This window comes from Melospiza georgiana, chromosome 5 (assembly GCF_028018845.1).
Source record: "Melospiza georgiana isolate bMelGeo1 chromosome 5, bMelGeo1.pri, whole genome shotgun sequence".
NCBI classification, from domain to species: Eukaryota; Metazoa; Chordata; class Aves; order Passeriformes; family Passerellidae; genus Melospiza; species Melospiza georgiana.
Window position 1 is genome coordinate 3815536 of NC_080434.1, and position 12709 is coordinate 3828244.

The following is a 12709-nucleotide window of genomic DNA, read 5'->3' on the forward strand; positions in this document are numbered from 1 at the left end:
CCCTGCGCGGGGCGGGGCCAGGGGGCACCGGGCGGGCGGCGGCGGCGGGGCTTTTTCCGCGCCGAGCAGCGCTCAGCTAAGCCAGGCTCGGGAAAACGCGGTCGGAGCGCAGCGGGCAGGCGGCGAAGCTGGTGGGTGGCGGCGATGCCGGGGTGCGGGCCGGGGCTGGAGCCGGGATGCGGGCGCGGCGGCGGGGCCGAACAAAGCGTGGGGGGTGGGCCAGGCTGTGGCTCTCCAGGTCCGCGTGGCCGCCCGCGTCTCTCCGGAGCAAGTCGGCTGAGGGGAGCAGGAGGGGAGCAGCGTCTCGCCCGGGGAGGGCCTGGCTGAGAACGCCGCTCCCCCGGCTGCCCGCGGGGCTCCCGCAGGCCCGGCGATCCGTCGGTCGGTCGGTCGGTGGCGGGGGCGGATGAGAGTGAGCGCCGGCCTTGCCCGCGGGCCGGGCAGGAGAGAGTGGCCCGGTGCCAGCCCAGCTCCCGCCGCTTCCCCTGCCCGGGGGCAGAGCCGTGGCCTCAAGGTGTTAGCTTTGCAGACCCTTACGGTAGCTAGCTTGTGCCCCTTCAGCCTGTCTCTGTGGAGAAGCTGTTGAAACAGAGCGCAGAAAGAAGGAAAAGCAAAGCAAGGCGCTGTAATTCCGAGCTGCTCTCTGGTGACCCCATTGACCGGAAACACGGGGTCGGGAGCTGTATTTGGGTCTCCCAGAGCAAAGCGTGTTAAACCCCGCCTGTCCTGACGAAAAGCGTGCTTGGGGCCCTGGCAGGCACCCTGGCCGACTTTTGATGGCATGGAAAAGGCCCTGCCCGAGGCGGGCTGTTCCTGTCTGTTCCCTCTGGGCTGGGGGATCGGGCTGGCCATCTGTAGTCCTTTACCCTGTAACTCACGGTTCTTCTTTCAGGTGTCTGCTTGCCAGGTGGTAGGTTTAGAACTAGCACACCGTGCCCTTCTTGCTAAGGAACACGATGTGGCTATTGCTTATAGCGGTGGTGATGTGACTTATAGCTACAGGTGAATTAGTAACTCAAGGGTCCCAGCTACACTCAGAGTAATTCAGCTGATGTTACAGCTTCATGCTGGGTTTTGGAAGATCAGCATGCTGGCCCAGTGTCAGGGCTTTCCGGCAGCTGCATCTAGACCAGAAGCAATGGGAAGAGCGGTCTCAGCCTGCTTCCGTCTGGGGTAGCAGTATTTAGTAGGGGGATAGTGTCACACAAAAAATGTAATGGTGTATTTCAAATGTTTTTCCTTTTTTCATATAGTCTGCATCTATATTTTCCTTCTGTTATTAGTCAGATAATTGTTGTTTAGTGTTATACATTGTAGAGGGGAAAATTTTTAATGTGCATGTCTGCATTAGTATCATATGTCTTGTATGCATTCATGTACAAAAAATACTTCTTTGAATGCTTGACATTTTCTTTTGCAGTCATGTGATGTAGAAAACTGCTCTTTTCCTATCTTTAGGGAGATGTTTTACATTGCTGATGTCTGTTTTGAACATGTGTTTTAATAGTGCTGTACTCATTGCTTTGTAGCAGCAGATAGATACTAAATATGTGTTGTCTCCATATTTCAGGATCCAGTTGGTAACTAAAGACAGTTTAGTTATTTGCTTTCTCCCATCTCAGAAGCTCTGGTATTATTTTTGGCACTATACCATTCATTTCTGTCGATGAGAATCAAGTCTCATTTCAAATAACTGTTGCTTTAAAAAGAAACCTGGTGGTTCTTATGGCAGTGGTGACACATGATGATATGAATTTATTCTCCTTAGGTCCAGGCAGAATTAGTAAATCCAGGCTGGGATGGAGTAAAAAGTTGTTTTATTTATTGCTTTCTCTTATCAAAAGAAAAGCATTAGAACAACTGCATTTATGTCGGGAAAATATTTTTGCCATTTTTGCTGTACAGAGAGACATTGGTCATTTTTGGTAGCTTACATAGCTTTGGACCTTTTAGAGCCACTTTATTTCTTACTACTTAGTATATGTAAAGATCATTGTAGCATCACCTTTATATTTGCTGTCTCTGTCTCATGGTTTTTGGGTTTTTTTTTTAATTGTGTTTTTTTTCAGATACAATACTATAAAATAAGCTTCTTAAAATCTACAGAATATATTTTGCTAGATTATAAAAATGCTGTTGTTCTTTTCAAGAACTTTTTTTTTTATATTTCCTTACAGTTGAAACCTCATTTTATCTAAGCTTTCAGAGCAAATAATATCAAAGAGCAGAATAAAAATCTGTAATAAATTTTTAAAGCACTGCCATGATTTCTTCCCACCACCAGGATGAGATCATCCTCCGCAGGGAGATGCACGGCATCACTGCATTAGCTGAAGCAAGATGAGGCAATTCTTAGTGCCTGTCAGCATCAGCACCATCCTGCAGAGAGCATTGCTGTTACCCCGACCTGTGCTTGAGAGCACAGAGCACCCTGCTGGCTCAAACACACCTTTGAGTGCCGAGCAACAAAAGGGAAATCTTTGTGGGTGTCTTTTGCTCTTTAAAGAGTGCAGGTGACCTGGTGCCTGAGGGTGCTCAGGAGCTGCTGGATATTAAAAGTGAGTTACAGATTCTGTTCTGAAGATAAACCATGTGCATTTCAAGTACTCAAGGTGTTACAGCCAGTTTTTCTAGACGGTCCCTATAGCTTCTGTGAAGTCTCTCACACAAGCTCCAGTTGTGATGAAGCAGAGTGCTGGAAGCTCTAACACTTCACTGAACAATTGGAACTGTAGGCTGTCAACTAGGCTCCCAGAGGCCTTAGTAAGAAATATTTTTATGATACAGTATTGCAAGCTGTGTTTTAAATTTTTCAAAAATAAACTAATATAGTTTGTTGTAATTGTAGGTTTTGCTAGCTACTTCCAATTTCTTTGTTTCTTTGGTGCTGGATCAAGGACAGCAGTTTGAGAGCTCTAAAATTTAAGGTTGCTAAAGTGTCAAAGACGTAAGCCTTATTTTAAGGTCACTTAAATGTTGAATATTTCTCTTAGTGTTTGCATCCTGCCTTAGCATTTATGTTGTGAGAAGCATTCAGTGCTGTCAGGGTTCTGCAGTTTGCTTAGTTCAGCAGTTTGGTTGATGTGAATGAATGCAGGAGAGCCCCATAACCACTCAGCCTCCCTCCAGATTCCAAGGGCTTATCTGTTGGCCAGAGTGTGTTGGCCTTCCCTGTGCTTTGGCTGAGCCTTTCTTCAAGGAGCTCTTGCTGTGTGGCTCATCTGAGAAACAGGAGCCAGCCACAGCTTATGGAGGCACATATTTACTAGTTCACCCTCTCTCCTTCATGGACTTGCAGCCCTGGCACTGCAGAACTTCACAGTGCCAGGCAGCTGGGATCAGCACCTGGGGTTGAGCAGAAGTTGATTTCTGTGCTGACGTGGCTGCTCTGCTGTCTGTGCACCTGCTAGCTGGTTTTGATACTGGAGTTGGCACATGATGCTGTGCTTTTTTATTTGGTTTGGCTGTTTGTTACTGTTGTTAGCCAAAGGACAGATGAAGGAAGTTAATAATTTCCCTATCTCTTATTAATCCCAGCCACACTGAAGGGTGTGGGCTGTGCTCGTGCACCTAGTTCTTCTCCAGGACAAGGAAGAGTATGAGTGGCATCAGAATGGTGGGTCAGTCTGCTTGGATGTTTCCCTACAAATTCTGCTCAGGCTGAGACCTCAGGAAGCTGAGACCCAAACCAAAGGATATTGTAGTAGGGATGGTTGAAAAAGTCATAGAAACTCCTGAGGCTGGGCTGTGCTGGAGCAGAACTTTGAAGCATCCTTGTCAATGAGAGGTGTTCTTTTCAATTGCTGGGGATCAGAAGCTCTGCCCTTCAGTTAGAGCTGGGTGCACACACCAGTTGTCACTCTAGACTAGACTTTGCTGGCAGTGCTGATGTTCCCTGCTCTCCAGGGCAGAGGGTTGGATCTCTGTCATGCCACAGGTCATAAATATTTGAATTGCCCTTTGGAGTTTCTTGCCTTTTTCTTCCCACAGGGTACTTATAATTAATTAGACTTTGAAGTTAGGATGGATGAATCCAGATCAAGAGGCTAGGCAGTCTAGTTCAGCATTGTAGATTTAGTTCCTACCCTATGATACTGTCTTTAAAGTAAATATCTAAAATATAATGATAAAGTGTATTTCAGGCATTATATTTCTAAAATACTAAGCTTATTTTGTATTTTGGTAATTTGATTTTCAGGAAATTTCCTGTTTCCTGCATTACATAATACAGTTGTCAAATCTGGAACAATTTGGTGAAGAAGAAGACTTAATTACATCAGTGTTCTGAAATAATATTCAGAGCAACACAGAAGATCTTTTGAAGCCACTAAAAATGTAAGTAAATGTCTTCCTAGAAACAGGTTAAGAATGCAGATTCTGCATAACCAAATTATTGCTTCTGGTGCATCAGTAATTGTTGCCACAAAAAGGGGTGTTTGTGTTGTACTAACAAGAGTACAGATACAAAGTTGAGATTTAATACAATAATAATAATATCATTATGTAAGATGGCAAATATAGTTTGCCCCAAAGAACTTAAGCCTTAAATAAGAATCTTCATCATATCTGACCAGCAAATCTTGCTACTTGGTCTGGTTACTCATACTTTCTTATTCACCATAAATATATCTGCTGAAGTAAGTTTTTTTTAAATTCTTGCCTTATAATGCCTTGTTTGACCTTCGTGAGGTCTCAGCACTACTAAGCAATTATTACTCTGTCCTATCTGGTGGTTTAAATTTGATTCATAATTGTTTTCTGACACTTGAGTTTAAGGTAACTTTTGGTAATATGTTCCATGAGTATACACAGAGTAACCGTGGAGGAAGTTTAATGCTTTTAAATTGATTTCTGATTTGGTATCAGTTATAATTTATTGGCCAGTATTCTCATAAAAGTAAGTAGCCCACAGCATAGGGGTCATTCCATCAAATGATTTAAGTTATATTGTTGTGGTTTTATTTTACTACCATTGCAATTGCCTTCACATACACCAGTTAGAAAGGGATGCAGTGGTGTTTCATTTGAAATGGAATGCAGAGAAATTACTCATTTCTCAAACTAGTATGACCTAATTTCTAATCTGTGTTAGTCTTTGCACATATCTAATAACTTGTATTGCTTAATTTTTGGTTCTTAATTTCTAATGCATCTAGGGACATTACATTGTTTTAAAGATTGTTTTTGATTTGTTTCTCTCTTACCTTGCTTTTTATAGATTTTTTGAAAGATTTGGTCATAGGAATCTGCAGACTTTTTCCCAGAGCTCTTTTAGAAGGCAATAATGTTCTTCTTTCAAAAATAAAATGTGTAGAGATTACTCAGAAAGCTTTTTTTTTTTTTTGCCTACTAATATCCTAGGCTAAAGTTATTCTGTGAACTGTCATAATACTTCTATTTTCTTGCATTTTCAAGCTGATAATTGAAAGCAATAATGACAGAAATGGGAGATGGACCGCATCTGGGGGAAGATCAGGCAGATGCAAAATCTATTCCAGGTTTTAAAGGGTAAGTGAGGTACTTTTGGTTTAAGTCTTCAGTTGAAGTCTGCTCAGCAGCTTATGTCTAAGGGATTATATATGCACAATCAATCCTTGGTATCACTGAGCTAAGATTTTAAAGTTTAGCATGCTACCAATTACTTACCAAGAAGCTGTTGTGGCAAGGGTGTCTCAGCCTCGAGGAGTAACTGAGAGAGGCATCTCTGCTCCAGGGAGATCCTGGTGTGCAGCCTGCTCTCTGTGGAGGAGGAGAAGTGACTTGCAGTCCAACTTGCATATGAGCCATGCTTTGGGATGGTGCATGCTCAGCCAGCCCTGACATGTTGAGGAAGACTTATGGCTCTTAGCCATGGTGTTAGCTGTCTCCCAAAGTCCAGCTTCATCGAGGGGTAGCCATCATGCTGGCAGCTATTGCTTAAGCAGAAAGGAGCACACATCTGCCACGTGTCTTTAGATTTTGAATGTGGAAACTCAATGAAAATAACTCCTGTTTAGAATTCAGAACAGATTTGCTTTCTCAGAGCTGACCTTTCCTCCAGGTATATCGATTTCAAAATATGATAGTAAAAAAGCCCAACTGATTTCTTGTTGATACAGTAATTGGCATCCTTAAACTAAGTTTTCATAGTTTTCATATTCTCCTACACAGAGGCATTACAATTTTAAACACAGTTCTTCCTTGATTGTTTTAATTTCAAACTTGTTGCTAGTTCCGCAGAAGGTTGCTACAAATGCAACCTCACCAGTTCCATTGGGGTTGCTAAAATAGCCTATTGTTGTCATTACTTTGAAAAGAGAGATCAGAAATTAACACCTACATTTTGTCTGCTTTCTCTACAGAAAGAGCCTACCTGCTAGCAAGTCTATGGACTCTGGAATTCTGCCAGACTACAGTTACAGAATGGATTATCCAGAGATGGGGGAATGTGTAATAATAAACAATAAGAACTTCCAGCCACATACCAGTACCACTCACAAGTTTTTTTACTTTTTTCCTTAATTTAGATAAATTTGTGCTGTGTGTTACTCTTCAAAATTAAATATGCAGACCAGTTTTGATTGCACTCTAAAATTAAGTCATGGGTGTGATTAATTTCAGTCCATTCTCCCAAATATGCATAGAGGGAACACATTAAGGTGTAGCAGTAATGAGGAGGAAAACTGATCTGCAGTACAAGTCTCTCTTACCTTTTGTAAATGAAATTCTTATGTCCTTAAATAGGGGAGTAGATATAAAAATAAGATGCAGATAAATCTACAATAGGTAGAGAGGGTGGGAGATGATATGCCCATGTAACAGTGCAATGTTGTCTCTGCTAGAGTGGGTCTGGAATAATGGAATATTTCAGACTGATACAGCTATAAACAAGAAAAATGATTTGTCTCAATCAGGCCATGCTATCTATATAATATGAAAAAATAACACATTTCTCTTGTGTATAGGGATGTCATCCCGTTCAGGTACAGATGCAGATGCTGCAAGTGTCAGAGAAGTTTTTATGAATTTGAAATACAAAGTAAAGATCAACAATGATCTTTCATGTGGGAACATTTATAAACTATTGAAAAAGAGTAAGTTATTATATGTTGTGTGTGTGCATTAAGTCAACTACTGTTTGCAAATACATCTCTTGCCCTCACATCTCTTCTTTCTGGGTTCTTTTAGATGCTTTTTCACACCTTCTGGTGATTTATTGCTAAGGATAACATGTGCATCATAGTTTCTATGTTTATTCATCTTAGCTGTCTCTCCATCTTTTGTGCCATGACTGTTGTATCCGTATCCTTTCTCATCTTCTAAAGAAGGATGGAAAAAAGGCTGAAACTTAAATGCAGACTGATTTATATTCTGATCCTGGGATCACTGAAGCTCTGTGAGTTGGAAAGAAAGCTGCTAGATTGGGTGGAGGGGTTCTGTGCTTAATGGTGTGGCCCAAAGAGGGGTTCTGATTGAGGGACCAGAACTGCAGGTGTGTAGACTGAATTTTCTTTTGGATAAACAACTCACATTTTGTTTACCTTGTGAAACAAAGCACCCTTCTTTCAAGTGAGAGCTTTATACTGCTGTGTCAGTTCTGCTTGCTTTGGACTTGGCTGCATCTAGACCCACACATTAAATGGTATTGGTGCCCTGGAACACAGGCCATTCCAGTTAACTGGTGCAAGGTTCTCTGCCATGACTGGGCCTCCTGCCCACTAGTGCTCTCCCACACTGTCCCAGGTCATTCTGAAACACTGAAAGTGTTCCAGTGATTATTCCCAACAGCAGTTAGCCTGCAGCGATTCTGGTCTCAGGTTTTGTGTTTGGTTTTGTTTGGGGTTTTCTTGTTTGTTTGTTTGTTTTTTAATGGAAGTGTTTGCTAACATTGATGTAGGTCTTTAGTGCCAGTTAATATTTATGCCAGAAAATGTTCCCAGACATGGTTAATTCATTAGTATTGTTGTAGCTGGTCTGTTGAAAGTAGCTGAAAATGTGACTCTTCTAAATGTAGTGATTGTCCATAATTGTAGAAATGCCTGAGTGTACATCACTTGAGTAAAGTTGAAACAATTAATTTCTTCCAGAACAGAAATTTAGTGTTTTGTTAAGCACAAAACAGTAAGACTTCAGATTTAGGGACTGTTTTTATTTTTCATCTAGAAACTCTTAGGTCTTTTTGAGTTACCACTCATAATTTCTTTTGGATCCTTTCTTTTAACCTTGTTTGTATCTTTTCATAAATTTGAAAAAGTCATCTTGGTCCTCAAGTACATTTCCCCCAATGTCAGGCAGGAAAAGACATTGGAGAATATAGATTCTGTGCTATTTGTATACCGCAAGATAAAAAAAAGTATAAAACTACAAACACTTTATATCAAGCTTAAATAACTGTAAGTACAAAATTAAGAGGATTCAGAAATCTCTCTGGACCTCAGCACAGGTAAAAAGTGAGAGACAAGTGTAGTGCTAGAACCTGCAGGAGCAGCAGCAGCCATGGTCATGCTACATTTAGTTCCCTTGTAATCCAAGTAGTTTTCCCAGTTGGAAAGAGAGGAAGGACTTCTCCTTTCTTTCCCAAAACCCAGGGTATTCCATCAGCCCAATCCCAGATCACAAGGCTGACCATCATTGCATGAATGAGCTATATCATTCCAGCTTGGAGACACTGTGGGAATACCCTTTTTGTCTCCTGACTATTCCTGGCCTAGCTCTGTGGCCATGTCTTGCAGTGGGGAGGGTTGGACCTTAATTTGGGGTTTCCTGTGCCCAACCTCCTGAAGTAAAGTAGGCGGGCTTCTTGTGTTCAGAAGTGAAAACTCTTTGGAGGTTTCTAAACATGCTAATTAGTTCTTAAAAACTTCTGTGACCTAGGAAGGATCAAATGCTCCAAATTTTTACAGAGTACAGGAAGTTAAGATAATTCTCTTTTTTTATTTCAAGTTTCTGAAGATGATCACAGCAAGCGAAGCAGTTTTGTTTGTGTCTTGCTGAGCCATGGCGACGAAGGATTGATCTATGGTACAGATGGGCCTCTTGAACTGAAAGCACTAACAAGCCTTTTCAGAGGTGACAGGTGCAGAAGCTTAGCAGGAAAACCCAAGCTCTTTTTCATTCAGGTGATGTACAGCTGAACAATGATGATCAAATCAGCCAGATAGTTTAAAAAAAAAACAACATTTCCCACTAATTATTAGTGCAAAAAGTTAATCCTTTCTAAAATAGATTTAAATGTAATTACTTTCAGAGTAAGATTCTGTTCAGATCTAAAGTGGCACAATTTTCCCTGTTAGGTAGGCTGTATTTATAACAGCTGGCATTGTGTTGATTCTATGTATTAAATAAAATATTAGGTAATATTTTAATGAGTTTTTGAGTGCACTTTTGAATGAATACTCAAATTGTGTGTTGATTTAAATAAATGTTAGTTATCTTCTGAGTCTGTCTAATGGAAATGTGACACATAAATTCTTGTTATTTTTGCAGTTTTTTAATCATGATATAATTTTTAAAACACAAAATATCATTTTTTTATAATTCACTGCCTTTACTTTTCTATTTTAACATTATTTTACTTTTCTATTTTAACATTATTTTACTTTTCTATTTTAACATTATTTTACTTTTCTATTTTAACATTTTTTCCATTCTTCTTTCTACCAAATAGGCTTGTAGAGGGACAGAATTAGATGCTGGTATTGAGACAGACAGTGGATCAGAAGAAACAATGTGTCAGAAAATACCTGTAGAGGCAGACTTCCTGTATGCCTACTCTACAGCTCCAGGTGAGGCACTATGCTGTAAATTACAGCTTGGAGTGGCACCCAGCCAGTGGGTGAATTCACTTGTGTGCAATGTCCTTTGGTCACTTTGGGTCAGCTGTCCTGTTGTGTCCCCTCACAGGCTCTTGTCCAGTCCCAGCCCCTCGGTGGGGGAATGCTGGGGAGGCTGTGCTGCTCCCAAATGTGCTGATAACAGCCCAAGGCACTGGGGTGTTATCAGCACATTTCCAGCTGCCAGTGCAGAGCACAGCACTGTGAGGGCTGCTGTAGGAAAATGAACTCTTCCTCCTCTGCCAGACCAAATACAGTCCTTCATGGAAATAAATATTTACTTCCCTCAATCACTTTTTTAGTTTGACTTGATTTCTTGTTGAAGTAGTTACTATTCTCAGCTCCTACAAAACCCTTACCAAACCCTGAATATATCCTTCTCACTAGCAAACCCTCAAATGTTCGTCTGCTGGAAATTCAGTTAATTGGAGTTGTGCAAACAATTTACAGCAAGAGGAAAAGATATTATTCTCAGAGAACAAAATAATCAGATGTGCAGAAGTGGATGATAAGTACCAGCATATTACTTGTCTATTGACTGTATTTGTATTGCATCCTTAAGCAAAATTGGTAGTGGCAGAGCCCTTCATATGTCCTATTTCTACTTAGCAGAGATAGGTTCAGTCTTTAATTCTGCACGTATTTGTGAAATTAATGACACTGAAACCCATTTTCCATCTGTACTGTCACCTCTTTGTATTCGTCTACCCCATGAAAAGTAGTAAGTGATTAATGACTAAGATTGCTGCAGCAGAAGATAACTTTCCTGACTTTTGATTTTCTTCCTACTTAAGGTTTTCTTAGATTATAAAAGATGACAGGATTAGAAAAAAAAACTCAATTGGAATTTGTGGAGATTATAAAATCTAAATGTTGTTGGTTGGTGGATTTGAGTTATTTAAAATATTGGTTGCCATTGGAAACAATGCATTGTTCTCCTAATTGCTGACCTGTCCTGTATCAAAGGCTGCTCCCTCTCACCACTTTGACGTTGCTCTCTTCCACAGGCTATTACTCCTGGAGGAATGCAGTTCAAGGCTCGTGGTTTATTCAGTCACTGTGTGAAATGCTGAAGAAACATGCAGGGAAACTTGAACTCATGCAGATTTTAACTCGTGTCAATCGCAAAGTGGCAGAGTATGAGTCCTGCTCAACTCAACAGGATTTTAATGCAAAGAAACAGATTCCATGTATTGTCTCTATGCTCACCAAAGAATTTTATTTCCCTTCCTAAAATAATTTTTCAGTTCATGCTATTTATCTGCATTTTATATGCAATATTAGTACAAAATACCACTTTTAAATCTGAATAACTGTTCACTACTGTGTGTGGCACAATGAAGTGTCTCAAAGTTAGATATATGTCTGTTGTTAGAGATAAAACATAGTATCTATGGGTGTGTAGAAATGCAAAGCTCTTTAGCTTGCATTAAGTAGCTGAAGCAGATTTGAAAGTAGTGCTCTGAGTATTGCAGAAAATGAGGAAAGGGAGACTGAAGAAAGATCAGATTGTTTATTGGAGCAATTTGGTGCTACATTTCACTTTGCCGAAGGGGCACAGAAAATAAACAGCTCTTGTAAATAGTTTGGTTTCAAATCTTACCAAGAGGATTCAGAATGTCATTGCTGGTAATATGATGGTGGTGTCATCACACATTTCTTCTTAACTCAAGTTCTTAAAGTTTAGGTTAGTTTATAACCTAAACTATTTTTACACTTTTGGGCATAAATTGTGGAAAACAGCCATTTCATATTTTTGCATACAATTATGAAGCATGTCTAGAAGTACAGTCAGTTTTTCCTGATAATTTGTGATAATTTACTAACTTTGTGTATGGAATATTAGATAAAACAATTATATCGGCATGGAAGCTGTTTCAAAATAAATTTTGTATTCTGACCTTGAAGCTGAGTGCCCAAGGGACCAGTCTTCCAAAATGTCTTTTTCTGCAGCTCTCTAAGGGTGAGCTGTTGGGGCATCTTTGGGGCTATAAGAACTAGTGCAAAAGGAAGTCTGCATTCTGAGCAGTCTGCTTTCCTCTAGTTAGCCTTAAATGAGAATGGGTTGGCTCTGTGTATGTCACATGTAATCTGTGTGAAAACCTAGATTTGTGGTACTGGAGAAATTTCACTTCATAATGGTAATTCCATGTGTTAACAAATAGTAAATTTATATCTCTTGACTCTGAATTTTGTGAGACAGACTTCTACAAAATTGCAAAACATTTTTGCTGATATTTCAACTTGTAGCAGTCTTTTTAAGATCCGTGGAAGACAGAATATGGAATTATTATAGGTGCTTGCGAAACAAGACTTGAAACCCTTTTAAAATTCTGTAGCAAAAACAATGCTGGAAAATTGATGTCCACTTCAAGAGGCATTTTGTATGTGTTTTTTTAAATTAAATACTGTTTCCTGAATTGTATCATGCTTTTCTATGTGTGTTATTTGTTTAGGATTGATAGCTTTTGCAGATTAATTTTAACTTTAATTCTTTCCTTTCCTCAAATTACTATTGTCCTTTTTCTCCCTCATTGGCCTTATCACCCAAAATTGAAAAGAATCTCCTTTAAAGCATTGTATACCATTGTACAGCCAGGTGGTAGAGCAGTGACTTGAGGCATGGGAAATGCAGGTTCAAAAGGGATGCAGAGGAGGCAGTTTTAAATGCTGTAGATGAGTTCCTTGATGACTGCCTGCTGGATAGGAGCAATTCTCTCTCTCATAGAAATGTTCCGTAGGTCTATTTTAACTCCTTGAAATTTCACTTCTGGTCAGATTCTTACCCATGCTCCTGTTGCAAAATTAAATAGGCCTCTTCTCATAGGTTATGAATTACAACAAGCATTTGCAAGGTTTTATGTTGTAAATAACTGACAGGACTTCTCTTAATCTGC

The 12709-nt window shown here is 40.2% G+C and overlaps 1 protein-coding gene across 2 annotated transcripts; it reads left to right on the forward strand.

Moving 5' to 3' along the window:
• The first annotated feature begins 27 nt into the window (after window positions 1-27).
• CASP3 (caspase 3) lies at window positions 28-12234 on the forward strand. 2 transcript variants are annotated; one of them, XM_058024868.1, is made up of 8 exons: window positions 28-131; window positions 4199-4335; window positions 5416-5508; window positions 6342-6466; window positions 6945-7073; window positions 8923-9098; window positions 9647-9764; window positions 10820-12234. In XM_058024868.1, the coding sequence occupies exons 3-8, from the start codon at window positions 5435-5437 to the stop codon at window positions 11044-11046; spliced, it is 849 nt and encodes a 282-aa protein (XP_057880851.1). In that variant the 5' UTR covers window positions 28-131; window positions 4199-4335; window positions 5416-5434; the 3' UTR covers window positions 11047-12234. The 2 variants fall into 2 exon arrangements, with proteins under 2 accessions (XP_057880851.1, XP_057880852.1); XM_058024869.1 differs by lacking the exon at window positions 28-131 and adding an exon at window positions 2855-2947.
• The last annotated feature ends 475 nt before the right edge of the window (window positions 12235-12709 follow it).